We start from the raw sequence: 12878 nt of genomic DNA on the forward strand, positions 1-12878 counted from the left end.
TTGTTTCCATGGGCTTTACAATTACATTTTCCCCTCGCAATCTCCCTAAAATCCAAGTCATATTTATCTGCAATCCACAGGAGCATCAATCCCAAGCTTTTAAACTCCCTGGCACCGTCTAACAGAACAGACAGAGGCCTTGGACGGGCCATATTTCTCCCACAGCGAGACTACCCTCTCAGCATGGCCCTTTGCTATATATAATGGCTGGAGATGTCGTGGTGAAGTGTACTACATATTACCATCTGTGTATTTTGGGCTTGGCCTCGGCAGACTGTGGGCACTTTGGGCAGCGAGCCAGAGGTGAAACAGGAAGGAGAAGTGTTCTTGGAAGAGAATGAGACGGCTTCGGCCCCCAGACCTCTGAAATTCCTCTCCGCAGATGGAGCGACCTTTTTCTGCTCTCGCGTTTATTTTTCCCCTTCCATTTTTAGACAAACGAAAGAAAAAAAAAAACACAGGACCAAGAACACTCATAATCTCAGATGTGTCATCAAAGAGCACTGCGACTACGGCATGTGAGACACATGGGTTCCATATTCTGTGATGAGAAGTCTGCTTCTGGCAGCAGAACACCACCAACAGAAACATCCATAGAAACAGATCCATGTAGAACGCATAGGCTTTATATATACACTATATTGAAAAAAACACTTCATATATAGGCCATTTCTGTCATGCACTGGTTTTTCAATCAAATTAGACAACACAAATGCCATACGATAAAAAAACCTTGCCCCCATCAGTGTCTCAAGAGCTTCTTCTAATCTAAGGGGTAGTGTTATAACATCGGTGGCTCACAGCAAGACAACAGGAAGCCGATGTTAGTCTAGCTGGAGGCATGTAGAGCAGAGGGACAGGATGCTGAGGTAGGTTGCAGTGGGTGCTATGACGCTAATGCCACCACGCGTTCACACCAGTGCTGCCCACTCAGCCAGACATGGTACATGGTGTGCCACAATCCAAAGGCACCAGGGGAGCTTTTTCTTTTTCTTTCTCTCTCTCTCTCTCTCTCTCTCTCTCTCTCTCTTTCTCCCTCTCGCTCACTCACTCACTCACTCAGATTCTCTCACATCGCCTCTCATGCGCCCTTTCTCTCTCTCCGCTCCCCTCCTCTCTCTCCAGCAACTGTAAATCACACTCGTCCCACTAGCGCAGCCCAAGATGCAGCCAAGCTTGACTACCCAGCCACCCGGAGAGAGAAAGACAGGCAGAGACAGGGGGAGATAGAAAGAATGGGGTGGGGGGGGGGGGGGGCTATTGCTTAGTGTGAGAGGAGGGACAAAAAAGATGGCTTTTTTTATAGCAGTATTGGTGTGACAGCAGCTTGGCCGGAGTGCCCGCGGCAGTGCCTGCTTGGATTCGAGCCTGTCAGTCAAGACAGGGACACTAATCAGGATTGGTCCCGGTTTCTTCCCGAGGAACAGAAGGAGGGTGGGGGGCAGCTTGCAGCCATTAAAAAAAAGGTTGGTGGGGGAGAGAGAATTGTAAGCCCCGCAGGGGAGGCTGCCCTCATTTACATGCAGGGCCATGAGAGGCCAAGAGCTGATTCCTTTTCCAATCTCCATGTTAAACGCTGGCCAGGGTGGCCCACGCTCAGCCAGCTATTGTTCAGCCACGCTGCTCTGTGTCACCGCGATACCCATCTTGGCTTTCAAAAAGTAAAAGAAAAGACAACACCACCAGATATCTACGCACTTCACCACAAAGAGACTGTCATTTGGTACAGTGGTGTTCTGTTGGTGGGACTGTGATGCCATGGGGGGAAAAAACAATCATATTTGTTTTTGTTTCAGCCAGTCAATCATTTTCATTTTATCACAATTACCTAGGTTTGTCTTATTCAGAGGCATTCCCCCGGGATTTCACTGTCCGCTGGGAGAGAAATGATTACTATGACAACCATCTCTGTGACATAGTGGGTGGGTGGGTGGGGGCAGTCAGACATTTTGTGATGACCTCATCTTAGGTTTTTGAGGGGTCACCAAGGCCTGCCCCTCACAGTGCAGTTCTGAGTGCGGCGGCAAAAGCCCACTCACTGAACCGAAAAGTCCACGTCAAAATGACTTACGAGGGCGAGGAGAGGCAGGCAGGGGAGGGTGGGCTGACTGCAGCGGACCCCTACAACACAACAGTCTGGTCTGCATGCCAAATGGGGCTTTTAAACGTTTCAAAAAAAAGGGATTTGCACTAATCTAAAAAACCTTATTGAGGAAGTGCAAATACATCTGCCACGGACCAAATCCTGGAATGAGAAGGACTACGGACACGACAACCTGAACCAACATGGTCCCTCTATAAACGGTTTCTTCCAAAACACAACGATACAGACACTTAAATCACCACGCTGAAAAACAACATATAAACATTCAAACAGTAATACATATCATGTCTTTGCACTGACCACTGAATACATTAACAACCAGATAGGTCCTACAGTTGTGTCTACCAAAAGATTACAGTGCATCTCTACAGTGCAAGGCCATAAGCACTGAAAACAAGACAACATGTTCATCAGCGAAGTGAAGAGCCAGTGAAGAGTCCCCCACCTCCCCCAAAACATTATCCCGTTCACCATTGACAATGGCTTTTACACAGATTATTTCATGAATATAACAACTTGCCCTTTACTGAGCAGCCAAACCCTTCTCTCCCTCTGGTTATAGGCTACATCAGTTCCCCTGAAAGCTGTCAATACCTTAGCATCCCACTACTATATATAACTGCCTTTGCCCTGGCATTTTAATATCTCTCAATATAAACACAAGATATTCTGCAAGTTGAACTCATTGGTGAAATTAAGCCCAGACTAGTGAGAGCTCAGAATAGCTAGGTGATATGGCAATCCAAGGCATCTTCATTGATTCTGCACAAGGGAGAGAAGCTAGAATGTGTGTGCAGTAATGAGTACATCCATAAAGATAAGAGGCTCTTAGAAATGGTGCCCAATTTGGCACTCTGCAGTAAATTCATGCACATATTCAGGTCCATAGAAAATCCAAAAATGCACTGTTACTCAAGAGCTGTTATCTCATATGAACTCCAGTCAATGTCAAGAGAGTCAGATCCAGACATTGTCCGAAGTTGCCCTTTCACACATAGGCCTATAGCACACAACTGCAGATTGTCCGTGTCCGACACGTTCCCACCTACTGGAAATATGTTGGGTGGTTTATTATAACTTCACAGGAGAGAGACAAACTCTTGCTGCTAGTTCATGGTTACCAGGTTACGAAACTAAACAAGTAGACTAGACAATGCTACTAGTTGTAGCAGCAACTACTAGCTACGTAACTAACAAACTATGTTTTTCTTGAATTGCATTGAAATTACATCTGAATTCGTCAGAAAGGGTTGCTGTTAAGTTCAGCTAGCTAGCTAGTTATAGCTAAGTAGCTAATGTTGGGTGCTTGTGGCATGAATCGAAGTTTAAGCTTTACTCTTGATTCTTGTCCCTGTAATCACCAGCTGTCATTGCAAATAAACGGAAGCCGTTCAGTTTGTCTCTCTCCTGTGTTGTCCATGCGGTGAGAGGTGTGAACACACCCACTCACTTGCTTTGAATTCTCCGGACAATAACCTGCTGTATTCACACTTTCAATCGGACATTACACGGACTTTGTACTAGGGAGCTGGCATAGCAAAGTCTGTTTAATGTCCAGTCTAACGGATTTGGTTCAGGGTTCTAGTCCATGTCTGAAAACAGCTACGGACAACTGTCCCAAAGACTTCATTCTCTACAGTGGAGTAAGTGGGACTGCTTCAAGTCTCTCTTCAGTCATTCCCATCTTTCCTTTGAAGTCTGTGAGGCAGGCGCGCCCGGGCACACACACACACACACACGTACACATACACACACTCTCTCACACACACACACACACACACACACACACACACACACACACACACACACACACACACACACACACACACACACACACACGGAGAGAAAGCTGGCTAATAAATCACACCCGTGTTTAGTGAGGCCCGTCTGGCTCTGGCACAGCCTGATGGCTCCAGCTCTCTCAGACTTCGCAGCTCAGTCCCCCTATGTGCGCCGTTGCCATTGCATCCGTGGCGGGCGTGTGAAAGGCCTGTCCTGGAGGGGCTGGATGCACTTGTGTGGTACAACAACAGAGAAAGCGCCTCAAGCTCTTGAGCTGCTGCTAACCCCCGCCGCTCCCCCCATCCTACTGCACTCCACCAGTCTCCCCAGCTGAACCAGCGAGCTGTTCCTTGTGAACGACTGCCAGCAGAATGCCTGCTACTCCTGCGAGAGGGTTATTACTCAGTGTAGGGCCTCGGCTGTAGCCAAAGGGCTGCTCTCCGTGCTGTAGATCTCCATGTTGTGACTTGTCAACATGCGGAAAATCGTTAGTGCGCCCAGGCACTATTCCACATGGGAATTGACTGAGATGGTCTGGTTGAAGGGCTGTGTTAAGATTTCTTTTTGGAGATTTTTTTCCCCCCTTTCCTCGACTTCCTAGGTGTGCATCCACTGGCAATCAGTTATTCTCTGTCAGCTTTTTAAACTGATACAAATCAAAGGAATATTATAGGCATGTTGGTTTCTCAGTGATGAGAAATTCCACAAAAGGCAAGAAAACAAATAGGTTATAATTCACCGCCACTCAAGATACTGCAATCAAAGTAAAGATGGATCAATTGAAATATTTTTAAAAAATAATTATAAATATGTGTAAATAAATATTAGGAAAACCTTATTTTAACCTCAAATATGCAAACAGTTTCAGCAAGCACTGGCTTTTGAGGGGTCAACCTTTCTGTTAGATTAGCTTTTTGTAATTACTGCCAGCAGTGAAGCCATGCTATCAGCATGAGACTGGATATCACAAGACCACCCACTCTGCACAACAGCTCCAACTCTGGTACCAGATTTTTTTAAATTCACCTCCACTTGTAATTATATGTGTTAATGAAACAAAACGGGGACATGTTTCAGTTCTTCCATCATGTTATGAGTATGCTAAAGCTTAAAAGAAGAAGTCTTTTACTTCCAAACAGACAATTTTGTGTTGTTACAGTAACAGTACTAACATCTGACAGTTGTCTCACACTTGAGATGTAGATGCTTTTTCTACACTATAGCTCCCATGGTGGATTTCATATACAAGTACAAGATTGAGCATCATTACTCGCTTGACCTCCGATGAGCAGACACCGTGTAGGAGCCTGATCAGGCCGGTCAGGGCATGGGGGGGAGGGGGGGGTCCTGTTGGGAAGAGGTTAGCTTTTTGGCACTTATTTCCAACAAAATGGGATGCCAAGGGCGAAATGGAAACCTCCCCTCATTTTCCTTTCCCCTTAATCCAATGTTTTCAAGCCCCGGCCCAGCCAAGGTCATTATAATCATAGTGGAGTGGAAGGATGCCAGTGACCTACCATTACGGTAAGGTACTGAGAGAGAAAGGGAGGGAGAGAGGGAGGGAATGAGAAAGAGAGAGCTTCACCACTCAGCCCCACCGGTGTTTAGAGGTGGGGGGGGGGGGGGGGGGGGGGGCAGATGCAGTATCCATATACAGCTTGAAAATTCATCCCTCCATTTCAAATGCAGATAACCACGCATCCGTCTGAAAGGAAAAATGTCTTCCCTCCCAGAGGAGGACATTTTAGCTGATGGCAAAGGTCAGAGCTTAACCTTCACTGTAATAAAAGACTCTGTGGTTCCTCAAAATGGCGACTGTCCACAAAAACAAAGAATGCGATGGGTGGGGAGATGGTGGGGCAGGGGGCTGGAGAAAAATGTGGCAAGACCCTAACCTCGAATCACCTTTGAGGTTGAGAAAAAACTACACAAAGACCTTCACAATATTGAGCTTCCAATTCAACCACTTCCTGAACACCTGTGAGGCCAGTTGAATCTCTGTCTAAACTTTTAGTGCTGCACAGGACTGGGATTTCTTCCTGAAGGACAGAACCATTTTCGAAGGATAAATATACCATTGACTATTTCCTTTTATGAATGAAGCTGAATTTTTTTCATTTATTTCCCCAAATAGTTCAACTGGAAACAAATTACCAAATGAACTAGTCTGGAAATATCCATTTCCATTTCCCTGTACTGGGCTATAGAGCAAAAAAACACGTAAACAGAGGCAGATTCTGCTGTCACACAACTGTCAAACTGCTGGCACAACAGCAGCCAGGGTTCTGTGACTTGTTTCATTTAACAGAAAACATTTTTGTGCAGGCCTAGATGACCCATGTCACATGTTTTTAGATGACAGGATATGTTACAGGCAAATTTTAAATGCCTGCAAAAAGACGTGGATAGTTCCGATAGGCCATAGTAGCCTATCTATTTTGTATACAAGCTCAATACCAATGAGCCAATTACCAATTTAGCTATTTGGTGTTCTGTTGAAGTACACTACGGTCACTTCTCTGAACTGCCAAACAGCCTAAAGTGCATGGCACCTATCAGACATCATCCAGATGTCCTGCAGCAGGGAAAGCATTTGGGAAGTATAGCACAGGTGTAATGCCACACTTCCAAAAGACCTGCTCTCAAGAACAAAAACTAGGCAGACACAAGCTTTTCAGAACAGAATCCAGACAAAAGGTCACTTTCGAGCCTGGTTCGCTGGTAGAGGCTAAGCTCGGACCTCAGCATAAATGTAGACCTCAAGGCTAGACCAAACTTAATGCCAGTGTTATACAGTAGGACTATGATAATAAGGTTCCCCCCAAAACCCCTGGTTATGGCTCATAACTCAAAAACAGACAGTAGAGTTCACTCATCTCCCCCCAAAAAAATCTTAATTATACATGGACAAAACTCTATTTATTAGCTACACCTAGGAAACCGCCACTTGCACCGTATTCTTAACGACAATTATATATTTGAAGTAATTCCTCTGGTCAATTTCCTCCCGTTGACGAGTAGGGATCCTCTAGTGGTAAACATGAGGAATTGCGCCTTCTCATTGCTGAACTGATAAAAGCACAATCTTCATCCTAGCTACACCGGGTCAATTGAACACAAATGGTGATTTCTGGTTCCACTGAGTATAGTATCAAGCGAGGAGAGCCGTGAGGTGTGTGTCGCACTTCATGTTCGCTACAAGGAGTACAATTTGCCTCTGTGCCTGTGTTATTGATCGTAGTCTGTCTGCAATGAATGGCTGCAAAGGGAAGGAAAAACCATGAACTTCAGGTGACCGACCATGGCTTTGACACAGGCAGCCTGCAGACATGAACCCCACTGAACTGGGAGGGGTGGAAGAAAATACCTCAGCTTAAAATCTTGACACTCGCAAATATCTCGACATAAGAAGGAAACCATTGCGCGAACAAATCAAGAGGTCCTTTAACACAACATGGTAGAAAGTTGTGCGAATGCGTTTAATAAAGAATTAAGTTGACGAGCTAATAGCGCTGAAGCTAGCGAGGCAGGGGCATGGAAGCCCGAGTCTGCCTTGTCTGATCCGCCTGACCCTTCATTTTATTGCGGCCAGAATCTCAGAACCTCCCCTTTCTCTTTCGCGAACGAGAGACTCCGTCAGACGGACAGATACACTAAAACGCTCCGCTATAAAGGCGTATAGAGCCAGTACACAAGCAAACTGACCGCAACCTTTTGGCGGAACGGGACCTTTATCGATTATCTACTATTAAAGCCACCGCTACTGCACTCGCTGACTAGCCTCTCATCGCCAACATGGCTGCCTAGCACAGACCTAAAAAAGGAGAAATAACCTACGCCGTGCCTTTGTCTGCTTCACCTCTTTAACCCTAAACTACTGCGCAAAACACACGGAGAACCGTCAAAATCGCACGAATCAAGAAATCGACTTACGTGAAGGCAGGCGCTTAGGTTGCTCCTGCTTCCTCCTTGGCATTTTCCCCCGTTTTATCACATTCTCCTTCTTGTTTAGGGGTAAGAAGAAAAAAGGTCTTTTTCCATTGAATTTTTTGCGAGAGAGCCTGGTGGCAGGGACTTATCGTGCACCTGGCTGTCCTCCGTTTTAAAGTATTGTTGGGAATAGGGAACGGTGGAGGAGGTGCTGTTGTTGCCGTGTCTTGACTATGGCTGCTCTCTGTGTAAGTGTGTGTCTCTGAGCCCCTAACTAACACTAATGCAGGGATCAAAGGGCAGCAACAGCAGAGCACACACACACTCCCTCTCCCTCTCTCGCGCTCTCTCTCTCTCTCCCTCTGTCTCACACATACACACACTCACACATAGAGCTCGCCCGCTAGCTATACAGCTAGCGCCGGAGAGAAGGGCAAGCAGCCCCTATGGTTCTAAGGTATATCCTAACAAATTAAAATAAAATGCAAATTGAAAATTCACTGTACACCTTACAGTCTTACTGTTAACAACATACAGATACATATTTTTGCTTTGATTCAGTCAACAACAAATAATGCACAAATGTAATGAATTTGACAAGTAGCCTATTAAAACAGTACCCTGCTAGTTTACTTTCTTTGCTTGAGAACTTTGCAGGTTGCAAAAGAAACGTAAAAATAATGAAATATGCACATTTGCTTATTTTTCAGTCTGTGAACATCTGTGGGTTGTAACCTAAAATAAAACATTTGAATAATTTCTACTTAAATAATACATACTGTTAAGACTTCTGCTCCATTTTTAAAGTCTGACAAAATAAAGCACTATACTATAGCTTTAAAATGTCCTAATGCACTCTCAAGACAACAAAACATACATTTTACAGGATCTTCTCCTCATTATCCCATCATTGTCAAAAAGACATGCCTTGTGTGATCAAGAAAAGCCTTTGTTTTGTAGTGTCAGAGCTGGATCCTGAACAGGTTGCTATCAGCTGAACACGCAAGCTGTTACCCACACTATAAGATCCAATAGTCTCAGCACTTGGATGTATTTGTACTTTCACACACACCCATCTCCACCCCTTCTCTCTCTCTCTCTCTCTCTCTCTCTCTCTCTCTCTCTCTCTCTCTCTCGCTCCCTCTTTAGCTCTTTCTGGTGTGAAGAGGACTGTGGACTCCCTTGTGCCATCTTGCCATCCACCCCTAGCAGCCAATGGCACGTGAGGCATCAGCATGTTACCGTGGCAATTAGTGAGAGCCCAGATTAGCCCTCTTGGTGGTGCAGAGGTAACTGACACATACCTTGTGCCTTCATTAGAATACGCTGTATCACAATGACTTCCTTCACTGTTTTTGCTGTGAAGTCCAGGGGTGGTTGGTGGGGAGAAGGGTCACTTCTGCATATGATGTAAGAAAACTGAAACTTAGGTGTAATTAAATACATGTCTGGGAAGACGGTTGGTTATACAGGACAAGGAAAACAACAATTACTAATATTTATTGTGAAAATGAACATGTAGGTGTAACAAATACTCCTCTTAGTCAAGCTACTACAAATATTAAATAAAGTCCTAATGATTTGGAAGTAACCTACTGTGTCTGTACATGCATTCCAGCGTCTTTTTTTGCCAACATGTGTGTGTGTGTGGCATTCTTGTTTTTGTTCAAGTTTAGCTCAGTCACCATGGCGAGGTCACGGTCTGTTCCGTGACCCAAGTGATGCCAGGCTGCTGAGGTAATGCTTCCAAAGAGACAATCCACTGATAGTTGCTATGGTAACAGCAGCATGACCTCACACTTGGTGGCGCCTAAAGGTCATCACACAAGCATCAGTTTTTGAAGGGTTCCTCTATCAGCTGGGCCTCTTGACAGTGACAAATACTTACAAGAGAAGCTTGTTGTTCCTATCTATTTCTGTATTTATATTATTCTCAAATATTACACTAGTGCGTAATTATGAAATACACTGTTTGTGAGGGAGGTTGTTCCAATTTTTCTCAAGCTTTGAAGATTAAATGTTTAGTTCAAGTTTAAGTTTATTTATATAGCACATTTCATATGGTATACATAGACACAATGTGCTTTGAGTGAAGAGATGTCATCAAATTATCCACCATAAACAAACACACTTAGCAAAAGAAAAAAGAAAAATACAAAATATATATTATGTATGTATATGCATGAAAATAAAAACAATGAAATTTATAAAATTAAATACAATAACTAAACAAGGCTAAAGGTAGACTTATCTCTGTAGATTAATAATGTACCTGCAGATATACAGATTCATCTTCTCCAGCTCATGTACACAGAGATTCATTTTCAGCAGGTCAGGTACACAGAGATTCCTGTTCTCCAGGTCCCCAGGTCCCCAGCCTCTATGAGTTACTTACCTCAAGCTCAATCACCTCCTCTCCCCTAAGCCACTACTAGACCAGTCACTGGCACTGAGCATATAGGCCTATACAGCCTCTGACATTTGCTTATGTTAGTGTTGTGCCTTTGGCTAGGGACACCAAAGTAGGCTAGTCTGGTTGTGTTATCTAGCCAAAATGTTTTACATTTGATCGGTCTGGTAGCCCGACTTAAACAGTCTTAACACCCAAAACAAGTTTTTTGGGTTAGGTCAGGCTAAACTGAGCTGATGTTCAGGTTAGAAATATTGGCTCACTTACAATACCAGATTAGACTAGGACACATTGAATCTAAATTATTTAGATGTGTCACACACACATTGCTGTGTGTCAGTGTCAGTGATAGTGGTGTTATCGCATCCATAATTAGTAGTAAGAAGGACATTAGATTTCTTCAACTGGCCATCTGAGTGTAATCAAATATTTGGACATTTAAACGAACTGAAGCTTGCATGAGAAAGAAAGATGCAGGAAACTATTTAGAAGTAGTCGGCGCTGTAAACCAAATTACAACCTTTATTTTCTCCAATTTTCACAAATTAGTTTTTTGATATATAAGTGTGTAGCCCTTATGCAAGAATACATGTGTGGAAACAATCTATTTGGAAGACATTTGAAAGAATCTAGGCTCAGTCCCTGATGGTAAACCGTCCAACCAACCTCCCTGGATCACAGAGAATATCAGCTGGAGGGTCATGAAGAAAGTAGAAAAAGAGAACATTAGGGAGGAGAGACAGAGGAGAAGAGATTGAAATGGAGGACACAATAATGATACACACAGCCAAATTAACCTGACCCTGAAGTTTATGGAGTTGAAACCGTTTCAAAATTCGCAAATAAATGTCGCTCAATTCCAAATTATATTTCCTGATTCAAATAGAAATGTTACGTCATTCACAAATGTAAATGCTGTTGAATTTATTTACAGACTATCACATGTGCATTTATAAACCGCTCACCATTTGTGAAGATCCCTGCATTTATTTGTGGATTTTTTTTTTGGCTTTATTCACAAATCATTATTCACAAATGTCACATGAATGTAAATTTGAGGGTTTGACTGAATATGATCCACACTGCCTTACATCTGCGCAGTGTCCAGTTACTACTACACCATAATGGACTTCATGCATTCAACCGATTACATGAAGTATAGAGTTGGGACGAGTTCGGAAAGTCTGGGACCTTACAGCCGCTAGGTGACTTTGCTTTAAGTCAATTATTTCATTATTTGAGCTAAGTAACAAGTAAAAAGAAGTTGTATTTTCAAAGTTTCATGTTAGTCCAACTCAACTGCTGATAGTCCTAAAGTTGGGCACTAAAGTCTCACTATGGTACAGGAACTTCACTAGTCATTTCCGGCTGAGGTAAATAGTGACTGATGCCTAGTTTGGGTGTGATTGACAGGTGGCCTAGTTACAACAAAAAGGATGGACCAGTAGAATTTCCCCAAGTCCTGTTATGTTGTAATAGTTAACAGGAACTTTGGTTTGAAATTAGGCTTACTGGGTGAAATCAACCAGTCAGTCTGGATTCGGTCAAACCAGTGTCTGGGTTAAAATAGCAAACTATTTTGCTGGTTTATTCCAATGGCTACCCAGCGGTTTACAGTGCCCTCTGCAGCTGCTCTTCTTTGGTAAAGAAACTTGCCTGAGATGGCAGGTCGGATGATTGACCATTCTTTTAAATATTCGTAGTTCAAGCATATTCAATCATATATGACAAGGGGTTTAACAATATAGACACTTCCAACTTGGTGGAAAGCTACCAGACGCAATCAACATGGATTCCTCTTTGTGTAATCAGTTGTATGCAGATGTCTGTTATGGTGTAGTAGTCCATATAACTTGCACTGGGCAGATGCAACACAGTATGGTCACATGTAAGCACCCCCATGAATTTACATTTATGTCATTGGCTGAAATTGTAAGATACATAAGGGAGAATGTCCTTTTGAAGAAAATGCATTACAAATCAAGCTGTGTCAAAAATCATTCATGAAATCAAATAAATGCAAGGAGGTTCACAAATGGTGAGCGGTTTGTAAATGCACATTTGTTAGTCTGCGTTTCCATTTGTGAATGTCGTGACATTTGTATGTGAACTCTGAATGTATTCTATCTCCATAGAAGTTACAAAACAACAAAGTAATAGCTTGATCACGTAGGCCTGTGTTGACTCAGACTTGTCCATCCATGGCTTCATAAAAAGTCAGAATCCCATCATGACTTTTACAACTTTTAAACCATTCAAAATCTGATTCTGATTAGCCCAAATTACGCAAAACGCCTCATCAAGCATTGTTTTAGAAGCTTGAAAGTTGAGACCTTTAGCTCACAGTTTGGTCCCCCCGAATTCAAAACTCTCCTGCGCCCCTGCATCCCACACAGGTGTTTGCTCGCTCATGCAATATAATTTCGAGTTACTGTGGCTATTGGGATGAACAGCAGCATCTGTCCCTTGTCTGGCTGCAACTGTCTCTGTGTTGGTGTGATATATCCAGTGGCTGAGTGGTGCCAGTGTTGCAAACAGTATGCCACCTGTCCCACTTAACCTCTTTGGGTGTCCCTTCCTCCATGTTCTCTCCCAAATAGGGCAACAAAAGCAGCTGGTGACCCCCCCAACCCTTTAACCTTTGACGTTCCA

General features: G+C 43.5%; 1 protein-coding gene across 1 annotated transcript in view; it reads right to left on the reverse strand.

Annotated features, from left to right (window-relative positions):
• znf827 (zinc finger protein 827) overlaps positions 1-8048 on the reverse strand; it is a 46148-nt gene extending 38100 nt beyond the window's left edge. The window contains exon 1 of the mRNA XM_080837237.1: positions 7820-8048. Coding sequence (XP_080693363.1) covers positions 7820-7862 — 43 coding nt within the window. The 5' untranslated portion in view covers positions 7863-8048. The remainder of the gene's footprint in view (positions 1-7819) is intronic.
• Positions 8049-12878: the final 4830 nt, after the last annotated feature.

The sequence above is a fragment of the Sprattus sprattus genome, assembly GCF_963457725.1.
Source record: "Sprattus sprattus genome assembly, chromosome: 4".
Taxonomy (NCBI): Eukaryota; Metazoa; Chordata; class Actinopteri; order Clupeiformes; family Clupeidae; genus Sprattus; species Sprattus sprattus.